This window comes from Neopsephotus bourkii, unplaced genomic scaffold (assembly GCF_033783945.1).
Source record: "Neopsephotus bourkii isolate Nb327-2 ecotype Australia unplaced genomic scaffold, CSIRO-AGI_Nbou_v1 NB_1768, whole genome shotgun sequence".
NCBI lineage: Eukaryota > Metazoa > Chordata > Aves > Psittaciformes > Psittacidae > Neopsephotus > Neopsephotus bourkii.
In genome coordinates, this window is record NW_026902242.1 from 4,996,869 (window position 1) to 5,014,071 (window position 17,203).

At 40.4% G+C, this 17,203-nt stretch overlaps 1 protein-coding gene across 6 annotated transcripts in view; it reads right to left on the reverse strand.

The window, feature by feature from the left end:
• Positions 1 to 4,699: 4,699 nt before the first annotated feature.
• ARHGAP29 (Rho GTPase activating protein 29) overlaps positions 4,700 to 17,203 on the reverse strand; it is a 74,738-nt gene continuing 62,234 nt past the window's right edge. For 3 of the 6 annotated variants that reach the window (XM_061379240.1, XM_061379239.1, XM_061379245.1), the window contains 13 exons: positions 16,843 to 16,980; positions 15,367 to 15,557; positions 13,489 to 13,655; positions 12,826 to 12,954; positions 12,566 to 12,664; positions 11,027 to 11,190; positions 10,607 to 10,795; positions 10,320 to 10,457; positions 8,813 to 9,045; positions 7,752 to 8,058; positions 7,468 to 7,576; positions 7,002 to 7,121; positions 4,700 to 6,530 (listed from right to left, as the gene is read on the reverse strand). In XM_061379240.1, the coding sequence (XP_061235224.1) occupies positions 5,629 to 6,530; positions 7,002 to 7,121; positions 7,468 to 7,576; positions 7,752 to 8,058; positions 8,813 to 9,045; positions 10,320 to 10,457; positions 10,607 to 10,795; positions 11,027 to 11,190; positions 12,566 to 12,664; positions 12,826 to 12,954; positions 13,489 to 13,655; positions 15,367 to 15,557; positions 16,843 to 16,980 (2,886 nt within the window). In that variant the 3' untranslated portion in view covers positions 4,700 to 5,628. The remainder of the gene's footprint in view (positions 6,531 to 7,001; positions 7,122 to 7,467; positions 7,577 to 7,751; positions 8,059 to 8,812; positions 9,046 to 10,319; positions 10,458 to 10,606; positions 10,796 to 11,026; positions 11,191 to 12,565; positions 12,665 to 12,825; positions 12,955 to 13,488; positions 13,656 to 15,366; positions 15,558 to 16,842; positions 16,981 to 17,203) is intronic. The other 3 variants (XM_061379241.1, XM_061379242.1, XM_061379244.1) reach the window with 3 other exon arrangements.

Genomic DNA, 17,203 nt, shown 5'->3' on the forward strand with positions numbered 1-17,203 from the left:
TTTTTTTTTTGCTGCCCCCATGTAGAGGGACACAGCTCTAATGGATTAAACTAATCTTTCCTAATCAGATTTTTCACAGCACAATTGGATGAGGGTAGGGTATATTTGTTTTCTATGTTCAGCTACATCAGCTGTGACCCATTTTTGTTTTGTGAAGCATGAGATCCTTGAAAGTAAACAGAGAAAGCTTATATGGAGCCTTTCATTTCACATGGGAGGGGAAAATGCTGCTTGGCCATCAAATTATGAAAATGTCCCTAGTAAACTCTCTCACAACACAAGTAAATAGTTGCTAAAATTAACAGAATTTACAAATTACCTGAAAAGATAGCTTTGAAAATATGCACCCATGTGTACTGGGTTCTCATTTTCAGGAGTAACGCTTTCCAGCATCCAGGCAATTACTTAACTGGCGAGGTGTTCTTTCTTACACATGTAGTACAGCATGTCCCTACACACAGCCTCACTGGAAAGTTAACACAATTGATGTTAACACAGTTTTTCCCAGGCAAGCTGTAGGGGTGTGTGTGAATAACTGTATCTATATAAGTATACAGACAGATAACACCCCTGTGTGCATGTGTGTGTAGAGAAACCTACACATACACAAACTGGGGTTTTCTAAGCTAAGTTTTGAACCCAGGTATCTTAAACTACTGGGGAAAACCCAAGCTCAAGGTTTTTAATTGTTCCCCAATGTGTTCCAGAGATCTCCATCCTTGAAAGAGATAAGGAGTGACCTGAGGGACGAGAACCAGGAGGTCGGTGAGCTGGGATCAAACCATACTTGGGGGATATGGCTGCTAGTAAAACACTTAAAGAAAGGAGATGGAAAGTGAGGATATGAGTTGCACTACTTGACCATATGGCAAAGAAGAAGCTGCAAAGAAATGAGTGCACAGAAACTGGCAGAAGCTCTATTATTCACAAGGTTGCTGATACAATGTTTCAAGGGGAGTGCTGACAAGAATCAGACAGAATAAGGACCCAGTGAAACCTGTTTGAAATGTGTACCCCTAAGAAACAGACTCCTCCACGCACTAAATACAGGGAAATGTGGCATCTTAAACAGATCCTGCTCACAGATCCTGGTGCAAACCCAGTTGTAGGCTAATCACCCAGATCTGTGGCTAAATAAGCACAAAGCACAGCAAGTGCAAACTCAGAAGGCACGTTTACTGCTTTTTGGTGTAATCGGTTTACTTCACATAGACACTCATCTGTTGTCTGGAAGCGTTAAGAGCCGAGGAGTGAGGATTTTCCTCGAACGTTTCACATTTTGGAAGATTTAGGATGGTTTTTTATTTTGCTCATGACTGAAAACACTTTTCAAGGATCCCACGAATCTCTGAACTAGAAATAGAACTCCCTTCTCCCTATGGAGATAAATGGGTACAGAGATAGAATGTTTTATTTGTAAAGGCTTCTCTCCAAAGCATCCTTCTGTGAAATTTATTTCCACATTGACTTATTTATATAAAACGTCACTGTTTGTTAATACCAGACATCCTCCCCCAACTTTACCAACAGAAGGTTGAAACAATTTGTCCCATTTTCCCAACATGTTCAGTCTATGTGTACATTGACAAGTGGGATGGCCCAATAAGACCAGATTTACAGGGAAACAGTGAGTGCTGAGGACCCAGTCCCACACACTGCATGTCTGGGAGTTGTTTCAGATGAGCTCCAGTCTGGCCCTGGGGGCTGAACACGCATTAGCAGTTGCAGCACATCAGGCACATTGCTGACGCACAGGTTCCAGTTTGGTCTCATCCAGAAAGAATCAACTTTGAGCGATCAAGAGATCACTGTACTGTGAGGTACAGCAGCGTTTAGAGGAGTCACTTAAAAAGCACAAACATGCTCTGAATTAAGTTACCAATGTTAGCACACAGTAGCTGCCTTCAAAGAGCATTTCATGTCAGCTTTCAGATTAACTCGGGCCACTGCTACGCTACAGAAGCTAAAGAACTCATGGATTTGCAAGCAAAACTAGGACTCCTTAAACAGAAGCAATAAAAATGTGGAAAACTTACTGTAAAAGCTTACCTCATATGCGAGCACTGCTGTACTATGCGAAAGGTTTCTGAAGGAATGTTCAGCTTGGCCGCAAAGAAACGCATATCTTAGATGCAGTTAGCGCTTGCAGAATAACACTGCTCAGTTGTAAGGAGATTGTTTTAATCCCCTGCTTGATACAGAACAGCTCGATCTGCATGTTTAAGCACTCCTGAGTAAAAATCCTCCCAAACATACAATATGACCAGCACAAAGACAACAAAGTCTGTACTAGAAGGCTGATACTTCTGAAGGTATTTCCTCAGATCTAAACAAACCTTGTATTTGAAAAGATAGCTTCAGAAGGGCAGTGCTGGTAGCATCAGGGGCCTGCTAAACAAACAGCTGCCAAGACTAATTAGGTCAGCAATTTATGAAGGTCAGTACACTGCCAAAGCTTTAAGAGGGATGAGGCAGTGGGTTACAACTTCGCAAAACGCCATTACCAAGCAAATCTGACACAGAAAGGTTTTGCTCCCCTGAGGGAACGCCTGGCAGGGTGCCGCCACTTTCAGCACTGGTCACCTGGGGCAGGCAGATGGGATCACTGCAATCGTCGAAGCAATCCCAAGCATAAGCCCTAGGGAAATCTGCATCAGAACCGAAACAAACAATAGGGGCCATCAGGAGCATTTCCAGACAAAAAGAAAACCAGCCTTTTCCACAGGGAACAGGCTCCGCGGCTGCAGCCTGTCACGTCCCGCCGCGGCCCCTCACGGCTCGGGGCCTGCTGAGGCACTTCCTTACACGGAGGGAAGGCCTCAGCGTTCCGGCCTGAACGAAACGCCGCCTCGGCACCAAGATGCAAAACACTTACGAACGTTTACACTTAAAAAGTAACACACCGGCCCTTTGGACTTGATGATCTTAAAGGTCTTTTCCAACCTGGCTGATTGTATGATTAAGCCACAGCCTCACACCCCCAGGCGACGCTGCCCCACTCTGGCGTGAAACCCCCGCCACAGCGCCTGCGGCTGGGTAAAAAGAGTCACAACTCCTAAATAGGCTTCAAAAGTTGTCAGAAGAAGCACTCCACTCGCATTGCATACAAAAAGAGTCAAAACACATTACAAAGTAGGGACAGGTATAACTGACCTTTAGAAAGTAATGGTTCATAAAATAACGTGGTTTTATGAGGCTCCCCTGCTGAGAGGGGCCTGGCTCTGGAAAACACTGAACAAAGACCCCAAGCACATTTGAACCATCCAAAACCTTTCATGCTAGCACGACATGACTATGGTAACAAGTAGTAATGGGTATTATGACTTGGTTAAGGAACATTGTTCCTGTTTATAACTACCCTGCCGTGGGGAGTACTGGATAACCTCATCCAACTAGACAAACTGGTTTTATTACAGTTTCATGAGACATTAGCATAGTCACCCACGACAGGGCAGAAAAGAATGAAGCTCACTGAAAATGTGATTCTGACACATCAAGAGTCCACTGGAAAGGAGAGGAATGAGTAAAATACCCAGTCAAAAAAATAAACAGGCAGAGGAAAAAAGGATGGCTTGTGCCTAGCCTACAGAGAATACTGGTGAAGGGCTTTTTACTAGGACATGTAGTGACAGGACAAGGGGAATGGCTTTAACCTGCCAGAGGGGAGACTGCGATGAGCTCTTAGGCAGAAGCTCTTCCCTGTGAGGGTGCTGAGGCGCTGGCACAGGGTGCCCAGAGAAGCTGTGGCTGCCCCATCCCTGGCAGTGTTCAAGGCCAGGTTGGACGCAGGGGCTTGGAGCAGCCTGCTCTAGTGGAAGGTGCCCTGCCCATGGCAGGGGCTGGAACTGGATGAGCTTCAAGGTGTGGGATTCTATGCTCAGTATTAGACATACACCAAAACACTTAAAAAACTAAGTGAGAGAATATAGTTAATGGTAGTCCACAAATTAATTTGCCATCTTGTGGCCCTAATCTATACTGACCAGCATCATCCTTTCATAGCTATGGTATGAGGTTCTGCTACAACGCCTGTAGTGTTTCAGTAATACTATTTCAGCTTTTTAACCAGTTTTGTGGTGTTCCCTCTTCTCCCCATGCTCAGAGTGGAACAAACTCCCACCTACATCAAGAAGCCTTTATCCTTCCTCTCATCATGCAACTTGCAATACCACTCTGGACAGGCAGCAGCATCTGGCATCTTTGGCTCTTCTGTAGTACAAGGCAAAGAAAGAGCTCCTAGCATGGCCTTTGTCAAGAGTGCAAATCATGTTTTTATGGAAGTGTGACAAGGAACCAGAAGTTCAGCTTTGAGTATATCATCTTTTGTTGTGGAAACTTAAGTCGGATTACATTAACAGAATTCAATGTGGGATTTTATTTGGGGTATTTTGGGAAGAAGGGCAAAGGGAATGTAGTAGCAAAGGCCAGTGTATTTCTGTTGTAAAACCAGAAAACTGATGCTTTGCTTCTCCTGTCCTCTGAGCCTCTTGGGTCCTGCATCAGTAGAAAGTACCATGCTAAAATATCTGTACTCTATAGTACGTAAGCAAGGGTTAAGCTAATTCTAATCTCATTAAGAAAAGCATGCCACCCCCATCCCTGGAAGACAGATGCAGCAGAGAACTGTACTATTGCAAAGGCCACATGTCTGTATTTTAATAAGTTAGAAGAAATCCAGATATAGAAACCATAGAGTCACTGAAATGTTAACAAGTTAATATATTTTAAAGCAAAATATAACAGTGTACACATAAAAACCATTTAATACAAAGTGAAAACCATTAGATGCACCTACTAATGCAGATTTTTGGTTATTTCCAGCTCTTTCACTGAAACTTGGAAACAATGCTCTTCATTTCAGTTACACTGCATGGTAAATAGTGAAACTGATCTATAGCAAGCATATCACTGCCTTTTCATTCACCTGGGAAAGAAATGGCACCACTGCAACTGACAGTTTCTCCAGAAGGGCATCCAAACGAAACAGTCTGTGCATATCTGCCCCACTTGCTAAGCTATACAAGAATGTGGATTGATTGCTGCTTTTGAATAGTAAAGCTCAGTAAGTGCATCCTTCTGTACAAAAAAACCCCAAATATTAAAGTGACAACATAGAAAACTGGCAACAGATAACCATGTCTGCCTAAAATATACACATATGATACATCATTATGGGCTATGCTGGCCAGTACGTGAGTGTTCAGGAGCAAAGCTTTAATTGCACAGATTAGAAAACTGAACAAATGCTTTTACAGAGCAAAGCACAAGCTTTGGTTTATGCTTAGACAATGAACATTAAACCTTCCATTTTTATTATAACATCTATTATGAAAAATGGCTCATGAAAAAAATGAAATGAAGCTCAATGTCTTATTCAGTGAGCCCATTCTCTGTATTTAAGACCGGGAATGCATTAAACTTTATGAAAAGCTACTGTATTACAAAGTTTGACTTACCTCCTTCACAATTCCCCAGCCCTCCCCCTCCCCTTAAAAATGCTGCATATATAAAAATAACTCCAATATGGCACAAAAGTGGGATTCTCAAGGGAAGATAAAGGATAAAGGGGCATAGGGATGCCTCCACTGGCAACACCAAATTGCATCCAGTCCAAGAAGAATTTGCACCCTATACAAAATGAGCTTCCCTGTGTTCTAGTTCTTGGATCCTTTTTGGTCGTAGTCTCTGGTAAGTAGGCTTCAGATCGGTGGGGTGAGTATCCTCTGAGTTAGTTCCTTGTTCATTTGTGTTTTGTTCAGGATCACCTGATGGAAGTGCAGAGCTCCTAGCCAGTTTCACAGTATTATCCTGGTGAAGCACAGAGCTAGCACTGGCTGGTGCACAAGCTTTAGCAAAAGGATCCTCTCCATTTTGTTTTGATTTGTTAGAGGGTGGTTTATAAAATGTGCCTGGGGGTGGCTGCAATGTTCTTGGTGCCCTGAAGGTAGTAAGAGGATTGGCGTCAGCACCATTTCCTTCTGTTGCTGTCCTTCCTGACCCACCTGAAACAGAATATGGCTTACTAAGAAGAATGGTGTTGGCTGAATTGCTACCAGTGCTACATGATGAAGACAAAGCCCCTGCAGTTCCTCTCTCAAGTGCTCGGTTCTCCTGGGGCACATTAGTCACAATCATTGCTGTCCTCGCTGTGATATCGTACTGTTTATATTGCTTGTCCCAAGTTTTGCGCAGCATCTGAGTGTCATAACAAGGAAGCCTGCAGCAGGTATTAGCAGCAGGGAGTGCCTTCACCTCTGAAACTTCTTCAATAGTTGGGCTCCTGCCAAGCTTCTCTGGACTTACTGCTCCTGCATTTCGTGAATTTCTCTCATTCAAAACACAAGAAGGAAGTATTCGGTCTACAGGTAGGCTCAGAGGCCGAGTAGCTGGCTTTGTCCTTGAAACCCGCAATGGAACTTTGGTAATCGGACGGGTAGGTTTTCCAGGAAGTAAGTTAGCTTTAGAGCTGTCCTCACCTAGCGAAACAAATGAATCGCTGTCTCTCTCTGAAGTTGGACTCGCAGCATCACCTAGAAACACACAAATAGATGTGACTGGATCTTTGCATCACAAAGAAAAGTCATCAAGACTTACCAACAGAATATGAACTTTACTAATGATCCCTCAACAGCTGGTTTTCAGGTATACCTCATATATATACCAGGAGTACCTTACTCTAACCAAATGTCAGCATTTCAGCATCAGTAAAACATACTGTACAGATGTACAAGGAAGACAGAGGAGAAAACAGGCAAAAAGACATACACTTTTTTTGACTAGTGCTTTCCCATCCCTGAGGATTTTCAGGATCAATGTTTCAGAAAGTTGCGCTATTCATGACTGAACTGGTAGCACCAGCTGAAAGTCAGTATAATTAAAAGGGATCATGTATAGTTACTCCTAAATAAAGTGGATGAAATCATACCTACATTAAAACAAGCCACTGTAGCAAATAAACAGGAAAATACCTTATAGAAGACTGATAAGGTAGGTTAGCAAACCTGGCTTTTTTTGAGCAGAAATGTTAACATCCAAAATACTGGCAGCTGATGACTCTGTCAGAAAATTATTATTCCCAGAGCCTTCTAGTTTAGTTCTTGTGAGTGGCAATGATACATATTCTGAGGGAAAACAGTCAAACATGTTGATTGCTGGATGTTGGTTTGCAGCATCTTAGTGGATTTCAGAAATCCAGTCACTGCATGATTTCCTTTTTATTTTGTTAAAGGGAGAAACTAAAACTCTTACCAAATACTTTAAGCTCTGATTCTATAAACACAGGTTTCTTAAAAGCCTTTAAAAAGATTTAAGTCTGTTGCCCTTACAGAAGGTAAACAGTATATCAAGCAGTGATAAAGCACATTTTATCACTTGCTTCTGTCTAAATTGAAGAGCTGCATGTACTATCATGTAATGCATCCACGCTGCCTATTTACCCACCCCAAGATTAAATAAAAGCACACTAACCAGTTACAGATGTATCTACTTGTTCTTTCGTATTCTTGCTATTGTTTGATTCCAAAAGCAATACAGCTGTTTCTGAAGCTCTGCTTTCACTTGGAGTGATCAGAATACCCTGTTAACAAAAGTCAGAGCAGAAGTAAACGAGGAGGAAAGGCACTCCTTAATAACAACAAAAAAACCAAAACCACGTATATTTAATAGAAACAGGCTCTGAAATGCTGCAGCATTTGTCATAGAAGTTAAGATGGCTCAAGTGACATAGCAGCAGCACAAGAAACATCACTCACTTCCTTTATAGCAACAAATGACTTCGTCTGCTGCTGTGGCTCCCTCTCTTCTGCTGATAAAGCAACTCTTTCCATAAGGGCAATTTCTTCAGGCTGAGATATATTCAGAAGTGGTTTCAATGAAACATCAAATATCTTTTCATAGTATGTTATGAGCAGCTCCACTACCCGGGCTTGATAAGGGTAATCCACAAGTGATGACAAAGAAACTGTAGCATCCGTTTGACGTGGCCTGATCAGAGTTGGGCCAAATATTATGCCAAGGTTGCTGGCTGACATTTTATTTTCATCACACTGTTCTGTAACCCTGCACAAAGAGGGAAAATAACCCCACCAAAACCCGAAGAGTTAGTGTTTTACTGCTACAGAAATATTTCAGGTATTAAAATATTACCTTTAGACATAAGAGGCTGGAAGACAAAAACTGAGGGTGGATTGGGTAGGCAGGTAGAATCACTGCAGACTACATTTAACAGCAGCTTAGATTAAATACTTTCCATTGGTGCTAAATGGGTGTTTTCTGGCCCATTTGGTTAATGTTATTTGTGGCTGTTTTGCATTGCTGTAGTTGGGGAAAAGAATGTCTCTTTTGTCCTAAGCAACAATACAGCTGTAGCCCAATATTACCTACTTTTTTTGGCAGTCATCAACTTGGTACATTCTCATCACACATCATCATGTGAAGTGAAATATAACTGCAGAATGGTGGTTAACAGACAGGATACAAATTCCAATTTTCTGTTAATAGCCACCAAATCACTGCCCCACCTGAAATCACACCTAGGTCCCTGCAGCTGCCACTAGGTACTAGTTGCTGACTTCAGTGCTAGCAGTGAATCAAGAATAATGGAGCTCAGCTCTTTCCCTCCTTTCTTTCAATTGTATATTCTTCTTTCACCTGAGCATTCACTACACTGGAAAAAGAAATGGCAACAGAACATCTTCTAAGGTGTGCATGACTACTTCCTCTACAGCCATCAAAAGAATACAGGAGTTTCCTAGTACACAGTACAGAACAGTTTATTTTTCAATATCAGTTTTCATTTAAAGTCTTCTCTCACCTGTGAAGGTGTCCAATAAGGTACTGAAGAGTGTTATAGTTTGGTACAGGCAGTTGTTTCAGAAGATCTTTAATTTTAATGATGATCCTATTCAGTTCAATACAGATGGACTGTCTTTTCTTTGATTTGGGGCTAGCTTGTTTAGCATCCAGTTCCTCATTTACATTCTGGCTTTCTTTTGCAAGTCCGATGAACTCATTGTAAAGCCGAAACAAAATTAAGGGTTCTGGAAGCTGAAGAACGAATATTTCAGAAGCATACTCATGTCTGAAGTGTAACTTGTTTCCTTCATTTTTTCCTTCACCTTTGTCTGGTCTAGCACCTTTTCTTAGATGATGACATTGTTTAACCCTCCATTAGCTCAAACCACAGTTTGTCAAATCCAATCCCAGTCAACAAAACCACTCCTCCCTACATCTCCTTTAGATGTCTTTTGCTAGCCCTTCTCTGTAATGACTTCAAGACTGAGCATTTATCAGTACAGGTACAGACTTCAGGGAAGCGACTGCTATGAGGGATGGTGTTACGCTGTATATGCACAAATACCACCAATAGAGGAGTTATTTACTTTTTTCAGTCTTTGATAATATATTACATGTGGTATCAAATTTGGTCCATAATCCATTATTTAAAATTGGATTTCAGGACACGTAACATTTGTTTTAAATTGTGCTCTAAGTATTCTCTCAGTATGAAAATGAATACTAATAATCATAAGTTAATATCCCTATTTAAAACACAGCCCAGTGCCTCAGACTGGTAGCACAGTCTGATGCATCTAATATGCAACCTTTTGACTTAAGTAGGCAGAGTGCATCTTTTGCAAATTTTTAAAAGCACTACATGGTGATGACCATAGGACTGAGATGTTCATCTCTGCCAGGCAGTGTAAAGAAGAAGACAGGACCATGCAGCTAAGGATTAGTCCTTTCAGGGTTAACAAGTTTTCACAAAGACTCAGGAACTTCACTGGGGAATATCACAGCTTCATTCTTTCAGATACATACTAAAACTGGTCTAGAAAACTCCACCACAAAGCTTTGAAGATCCATTTTGAATGAAAAAGATGGATAACCCCTCCCTAATGAACACAGAATCATGACCATTATGATTGCTTAATGAAATCTGGTAGTATATATAAACAGGAATATATTAGCATCATCTGCGTAATGGGAATATGGGAATGTTTTAAGCTTCATGTAAGACAGGTAAATTCAGTAACCAGGAACATTTTAGAAATCAAAGCTTCCCTACAGTGGATAACCAAATGCTTGTTTTGCATACAGTACTAGTACTTCAAGAGGCATTATGCCCATGTGGAACTGTAATACAAGCAGCTTTCCTTGCCTCTGTCACAGCCTCCATGTGAAAATAAAGCAGTCTACTGCAAATGTACAAAGCACTCAAACTTCTGCTGCAGGACTACCAGAAAGGCTATTTCCCCCCCACCCCTTGTACTGATGTGCTACACTACTTTGGATTTCCATCTGACCTCTCAGGTGCATACCTGGCGAAGATACAGCTTGAGAACATTGCTGATATCATGCGCATAGAGTTCCGAGAGTTCGACCAAATCCTTGCCATTTTCAAAAGCTTGACAAAGCTTTTCAACTCTTGATTTGGCTCCATTCACACGATAAATGCCCTGAAATTAAGAGACCAGCACAACTCTGTTTTAATTTGAAAGGCCAGTGTAAAATACTGATCATACGAACAATGCAGCATTGATATCTTAAGAGATTTCCATTTTAAAGATTGTTTGTACTGAAATTCCATAACCAAACTTGAGCATACCTTGACATTCAGTGCTCTGCTTTCAATTTCTGAGGTGCACTTTTTGATGATGAAAGGAATGCCATCAGGAATGTTTTTAGCAGCTTGGGCAAATTCCACACCAAACAAGTGAAGCCTTCCATGAAGTTTTTTGTGCCCACATTGAATAGCTAAAGTCTCTAAACACTTTTTATGGCATGCAAGTGAACACTACAGGGGAGGAAAAAAAAAGCACATGGTTTGATACAATCTAACACCATAAGAAATACCTCTGCTGTTTGTCACCCCATATGTGAGCAAAGATTTATTAGTCTGTGGTGCTTCTGCCTTGAGTTCATGATGATTCTACGAGCCACAGTTACTGTACTTATTTTATATGGAAAACTAATGCAAGTTTCCAAACCTCCTGACTTTACAGAAATCCCAAGCTTTTCAACTTACCTCCTCACATTCAGCTCCATGAAATACCACTAAGCTGTCACATTCTCTGCATTTAGATGGAGCTCTCAGCTTCCGGAGTTTGTGTGTTTGTGCTGCTTTGGACATACTGGCGTTTCTAAAAGGTCCTGGGGAATTTGCAGTTTCAGATGTCATATCATTTAAACCTGGAGAGAATGTCTCTGTTACAGTCATTCTAATATCTGCTACTGAGATAACATATTTAGTTCTGATTTTTAGACAGAATTTTAAATAACAGCAACTATCAAAGTAATCAGAAACATTTCAATCACAAGGAAGCAAAACAATGTTAGAGTTTACATCACAGACACATTAACTGTCAGATCATCTTACATTAAAGTGGAATCAAACAAGAAGTTCTTATTGTTAAGTATTTCAAACTTCTCCTGTGTTAATGGCAACTAAAATATTAGGACATTTAATTCCAACTGCTCTGTTGTTCAGGCAACTATTAGTGAAAATTTCATCCTGTGTATTTCAAAGCCCTGGACTAGAGGGTGAAAGATGACATTAGTGCTGGCTTGTAGTGTTTCTGAAGTACTTAACATCAAAATATTTTCTAGAGAATTCCAAAACAGAAATCTAGAGAACATCGAAAACAGCAACTGATGCTTTTCGTGACCCATTTTTTCCAAGCAGTTTACTTAAAAGGCAATTCCGTGAACCAAAATCCTTTGTTTTATAGATAAAAACACATACAGTTAATTGCCCAGAAAGCTTCTGAAAAACTCAAGTATTGATTAAACAAGACCACTCCAAGTGGAAGTTTACATTCATTAGGACATTGCCATGCCTTAAATCTGGATCTAAATTAGCACTGTTAACCACAGGCTGATTCCTAGAAGGCAAAGTATACATTTAGGAAACAAGGACTAACCAAAGAATTTCCTGAAGGCTTTACTGAGCAAGTGCCACAAACATTCCAGAGCTATTTATAAGTACTGCAGACATCCCATAGAACTATTGCTGATAATCCAGTTATTCAGGTTTCAGTACCTGTGGCAACACTGTCTTTGTACAGGCAAAATTCATGTGAAAATTCGAAATGGTCTGGTCAAATCTGGGACACACATTACCAAACTTATTTAAGTGGAAAAGGGTAAAATCCCAGTCATTACCCTAAACATTTGGATCTACTTTTTTCCAGTTTGCCGGTTACCAAATCTCTGTATCTGTTTAGAAGGGATCTTACGTAACTCGGTGCCATGTGGCTGATTTTAAATACAAATGTCTGGAGGGAATGGTGAGTGGATCATTTATGTTTACCTCAGGAGGGCGAAGGCACTAGAAATGTTCAAAGGCTACTCATATAGTCAATCTGAATGTACAAAGACAATTCTGCACCACTTCATTAAGATGACCTGAACATTATTCTTCAGCTCTCAACCTCAACTGGCTGCACACTGTATTGGCAATCACAGCCTTGTTAATGGACTTTTCTCTCAAGCACATTAAAAAGAAAAGCCACACTCTACAACTAAAAGCATCTTCTAGGGACTTCAGGTACAGAAACAACATTACCACAGTCTGAAGGAGATGGTGGCTCTCTTTCATCAAGATCATCTGCAGATGACATAGTACCAGTGGAAGGTGTTCGGGGAAGTCGTCTTTTAAAATCCCCTAGCAGGTGAAAAACATATTCAGGAAGCTGTAAGTATCAGTTCCACTCAACTTTCATTACAGGCTTTACCCAACACTTGCTAAGCTAGCACTGTTTTCATCAATGTCAAGCAGCCCAAAGAAAAGACTTCAAATGAGGGCAGCAGTGAGTATAGCTGTACCTGGGCTAGCAGATGGAGAATCCATGGATCGTGACTCGCTGCTTCCCCCTGCACTTTCAGAGTCACTGCACATGCCTCCGCTCTGGTTGCCAACCGACCATGATCTGAACGGTGGTGGCCCTCGTATTGCTTTTGAAAAGAAAATGCACAAATTCCAAGTGTCAAGGACAAAATTACATATTTTCTTATTTAAAGCCTACGATTATATTGAAAATAGAAAAAGCTGCAAAAGTTACATGAACGTCCAGTAGAGTGACAGAAAACAAACCACAGGATATATTACTCTAAAGCCTCAGCATGCAAGAAAATGAATTCAGAAATTTGACACTTGGGCTTCTGTAAGACCTGAAATCAACACAGTACTTCAAACAACCCCCTATGGACTCTGAATTGCTAAAGTTAATCAAAGTGATTGAGTATATTGAGCTTGACAGTACGTGCTGTTTGAATTGCATCTCACCTTTATTGTCAAAGAATCTAGACATACAGGCAGTATTCCATTTGTCCTTACACTCAAATACAGAACTGCTTTTATAGGCTTTGAACTTTAAAATACCTTTTTTACCCCCTTCTCAGTACTTCACTTCTGACAGTGAGACACCAAATACACAAGACTAGTATTTTATGTTTGGAGACTGAACTCCAGATGAAATACAGAACTACCTTGCATATCTGTGCTGCTGGAAGATCTCTTCTCTCCAATCTTTTGTGAAGGATGATAAATTGGGCTTCCCACATCATCTAATGTCTGAGCAGGAAAGTCTCCTGAACACTGAGATAAGTTACCATGGGACGTATGGACACTGTTGCTTGATTGCTTATTAAAAACCCTTCAGAAAGAAAAAGAATAATTTTGAAGAGTAAGATAGAATGAGAAGCAGTGTACTTTGCTTTTCACCCCTGGGCACTAAAAAGGCTTCATTTAATTACTGCTTGTGAACATAAATGGATGTAACTTAAAAAAAAAAAACAACCCAAAACTGGACTTGAAAAAGACAAAACCAAGCAAATCTGTCCATCTAAAGATCAGAATAATTCAGAGGCTATTGCATTCTGCTCCTGTTTCCTCCAGAAGTTTCTCTGGGCAGCCATGAGGACCATTCGCCTATAAACATACTGGGGTTAAAATGCTGTGCTCTATAAAGAAGTATGGAAAATGTGTTGAAGCTGGCAGAGAGCTTACAAAAAATCTGCTGTCAAGATAGGGATAGGAAAGTGTTAACGGTAAGTAATGTAAAATGCTGAAGCACCCTGTGGACAAAAGAGTCTGCTAGCCAAACGTAGCAGTTAGGAAGCTGTTCTTTAACCAGTTCTACCCTAACCAGCCAAACAAAAGAAAGACTTAAAAACATTCAAGTTTGCATTTGTCCAAGCTACTGTCCCTTAAATCAATGCAGGCCTAAGCAATAACAGGGATCACTTCAAGTCCATGAAGAAGCATAAGGCCACGTCAAGGAAAACAAAAAGCAGGGAGAGAGGAGGAGAAAAACCACACTCCTATAAATCCTTAGCAGTAAATAGCTGTGAGAGCACACAAAGAGTTTGAAATTTCATGCTCATCAGTTTCTCCTCAGGGAGCTGCACAGTTAAATCTCCCTCAGTCAGAGTTTATGAGTATAACCTAAATCAGTCTTAAAAGGCAGGAAATTTACAGCAAGAACCAAGAATCTCAGCTTTAACTTTGAATTTCCTGGCTTTTGTTGGTAGAAGTCTGACTCAAGCTTAAGTTTTTTGTATTTAGCTTCCTTTTGAAAGACGATGACGACACTTTCCTGTAGAACTGTGAAACACGCAGATTGGAATGGATATTCTGGTGCTTTAGTGCCAACAAGACTGTTTTACAACAAGTTAAAGGTGTAAAAGCATTTGGCACACCACTAACACAGAGGGGTTGTCCGTTTTGTCTTGTAGTCCTTCCTTCCACATTAGCTGGATCTTTAATGGATTAACATTAGAAGTCCCATTTCACACAGGCTGGAAAAAAAAAGCAGTCTCTAACATAGGGACATGTGGACTTTGAGCTTTTTTTTTTAAGTCACATAGCATGAGACAAAAATCAAGCACCGCTTCCTGCCAAGAAGTTGCCAAATGTAAACAATGTGAAAGAAGGTATGTAACAGTAAGGGCTGCAGCATAGGGTAACTACCTCCTCAGGCTTCCTAAAGTGATTATCAAATACTCCTGCCACACCACACTAAAATGTACATTTTTCATATTAACCAGTATCTATATTACGATAATTAAGTCAATTCTTGCGCAACTTCCAATGCTTTAGGAAGTCTTATTACACAAAATGACATTCTGCTTTAGAATTTGAAGTCAGGTTTTATTTCAACATTATATATAATTTTTTTATACATATATATATAAAAATATATAAAATATATATAATCTGCCAAAAGATAAGTCAAAGGAGTAAAGAATGGTAAAGCACAGTAGAACACCAGGGTTCATTTAGTTCCTCCAAAACCAACTGTTGCACACATGTGCTTAGCATTTAATTCTAACCCAAGCAAATACCACTTGTAGTTTGGGACTTACCCATCAACCTGGGAACTCTGGGCTTCAAAACAACCTGGTTCAATAGGAATACCTTCCTTTGGCAAACTCTTCACATACTCCGAATACTGCTGACCAGGGTCATAGAGTTTGGCACTTTCACAGAGGGACTGGCAGTTAACTGGAAGAGATACAACCTGAGCGTGCTGCAGCTGGAACAGGTTAACTGTTGCCTGTTGGGAGAAAAACACTTTAATATTGTAGATCATTTACTACACATTTCACTTGTACATCTGTCCACCCAAATTCATATCCCAAACAGGGAATCATTTCAACAATAGGAGTAGATAAAATCTAGAAAATAGTAACAGTTGTAGTGGTGGATTTTGTACAAGATTCCTCAAACAACTGCAAAAGCTTCATCTGTAGTATAGATACTAGTATTCCTCTTCTCTCTGGGTTACTGAACACTCCAGGCAGCAAAGGCAGTTCCAGTGGTCTCCCACTTTGGATTGAACAAGGATTCAAGGTTGAGCAAGGATTTTTGCTACCAAGAAAGCATTTTTCATGCTCTGGGGGGAATTTCAGTCACCACTACAGTGATGAAGTAGTTGGAGTTCCAAACCCAGCTGAGGTCCATATCACCTCAAGACAAGAAAGGCACAAAACTTTGTCCCAACAAAAGAGGTTAACTGAACACTTTGATAAATGACATAAACCCTCTAAAATACTTCACCACAATGCAGAGATCAGGGAAAGCGGCCTATACAGCTGCTTCTTCAGCTCTGGGGTTGCAAAATTGTTTGCAATTTAGATATACCTGAACTATCAAGTTTGTCCAATCTTTCTACCTGTGGGTTGTTTTTTGGGTTGCTTGGGGAGGGGTGTATATGCACGGTGTTTTCCATTTCCCCACTCAGCACTACATTGTCTTTATCTCATCTAAAAAAGTACACATCTATTGGTATAAAACACTCTTAAAGCTTCCTTAAAAACTGCGTATGTACATATACTGGCTTGACGATTTTCTTTGCTTATTTACATGCATTAAATTAACACATTAAGTTAGGTGCAATGAATCCTGTAGTAACTGAACTATCATCAAGATTAGCAGGCTCCATGCTGCAGCATGTTAATGTCCATTCTGTACTTCAGCCAAACATCTTTGCTAATGCACTGATGGGAATAGGAGCTGTACTCTTAAACAACAGCAGTGACGCTACTGCCATCAATATTTGTAGAGAGGTTTTACATGAATCGAGTAGTCAGGGTTCTTGCAAGGCAACAGCTCGTAAAAACCCCAGAAGTATTCAAGACATGTGCAAACACCTTTGCCTCTTTCAACTCTTAACAGAAAGAGCACACCACAAACATATTCAAAGTTTTCCTTCTTTATCTATTGGCTTGACCTCTGTCCTTTGAAAGCTTTCTATTTTAAGCAGTTAACACTGTAGATGGGATCTTCTCTTAGCCTTAATAATATCTCTGTGCCAAACCTATTTTCAAAAGCATGCTTACAGCTTTAAGAGTCAGATCACACTGGTAAATCAGCTCCCGAAGCTGTGTTAAGACATCACTTTTAAAGCTTTCCAAATAATTCCTTTTCTCTTCAACCTCTGCCATGCTTGTTTTATAGTGTTCATTGGCCTCTTCAGCCTAGAGGGAGCACAAGTAGAAAGGATTGATAGACTATACACCTTGATACTAGAAGCAAGATTAAAAACTCACACACAAGATGCTTGTAATTGGAAAGCCCCATTTAGGATAAAAGCCCGTAACAGCATAGTGTCACTAAAGTTAAGCATTATGAACAGAACACTGGCTCAAATCCTTCCATTGGAAAAGCATGAGTAAAACCAGTACAGCCTTAATATAAGAA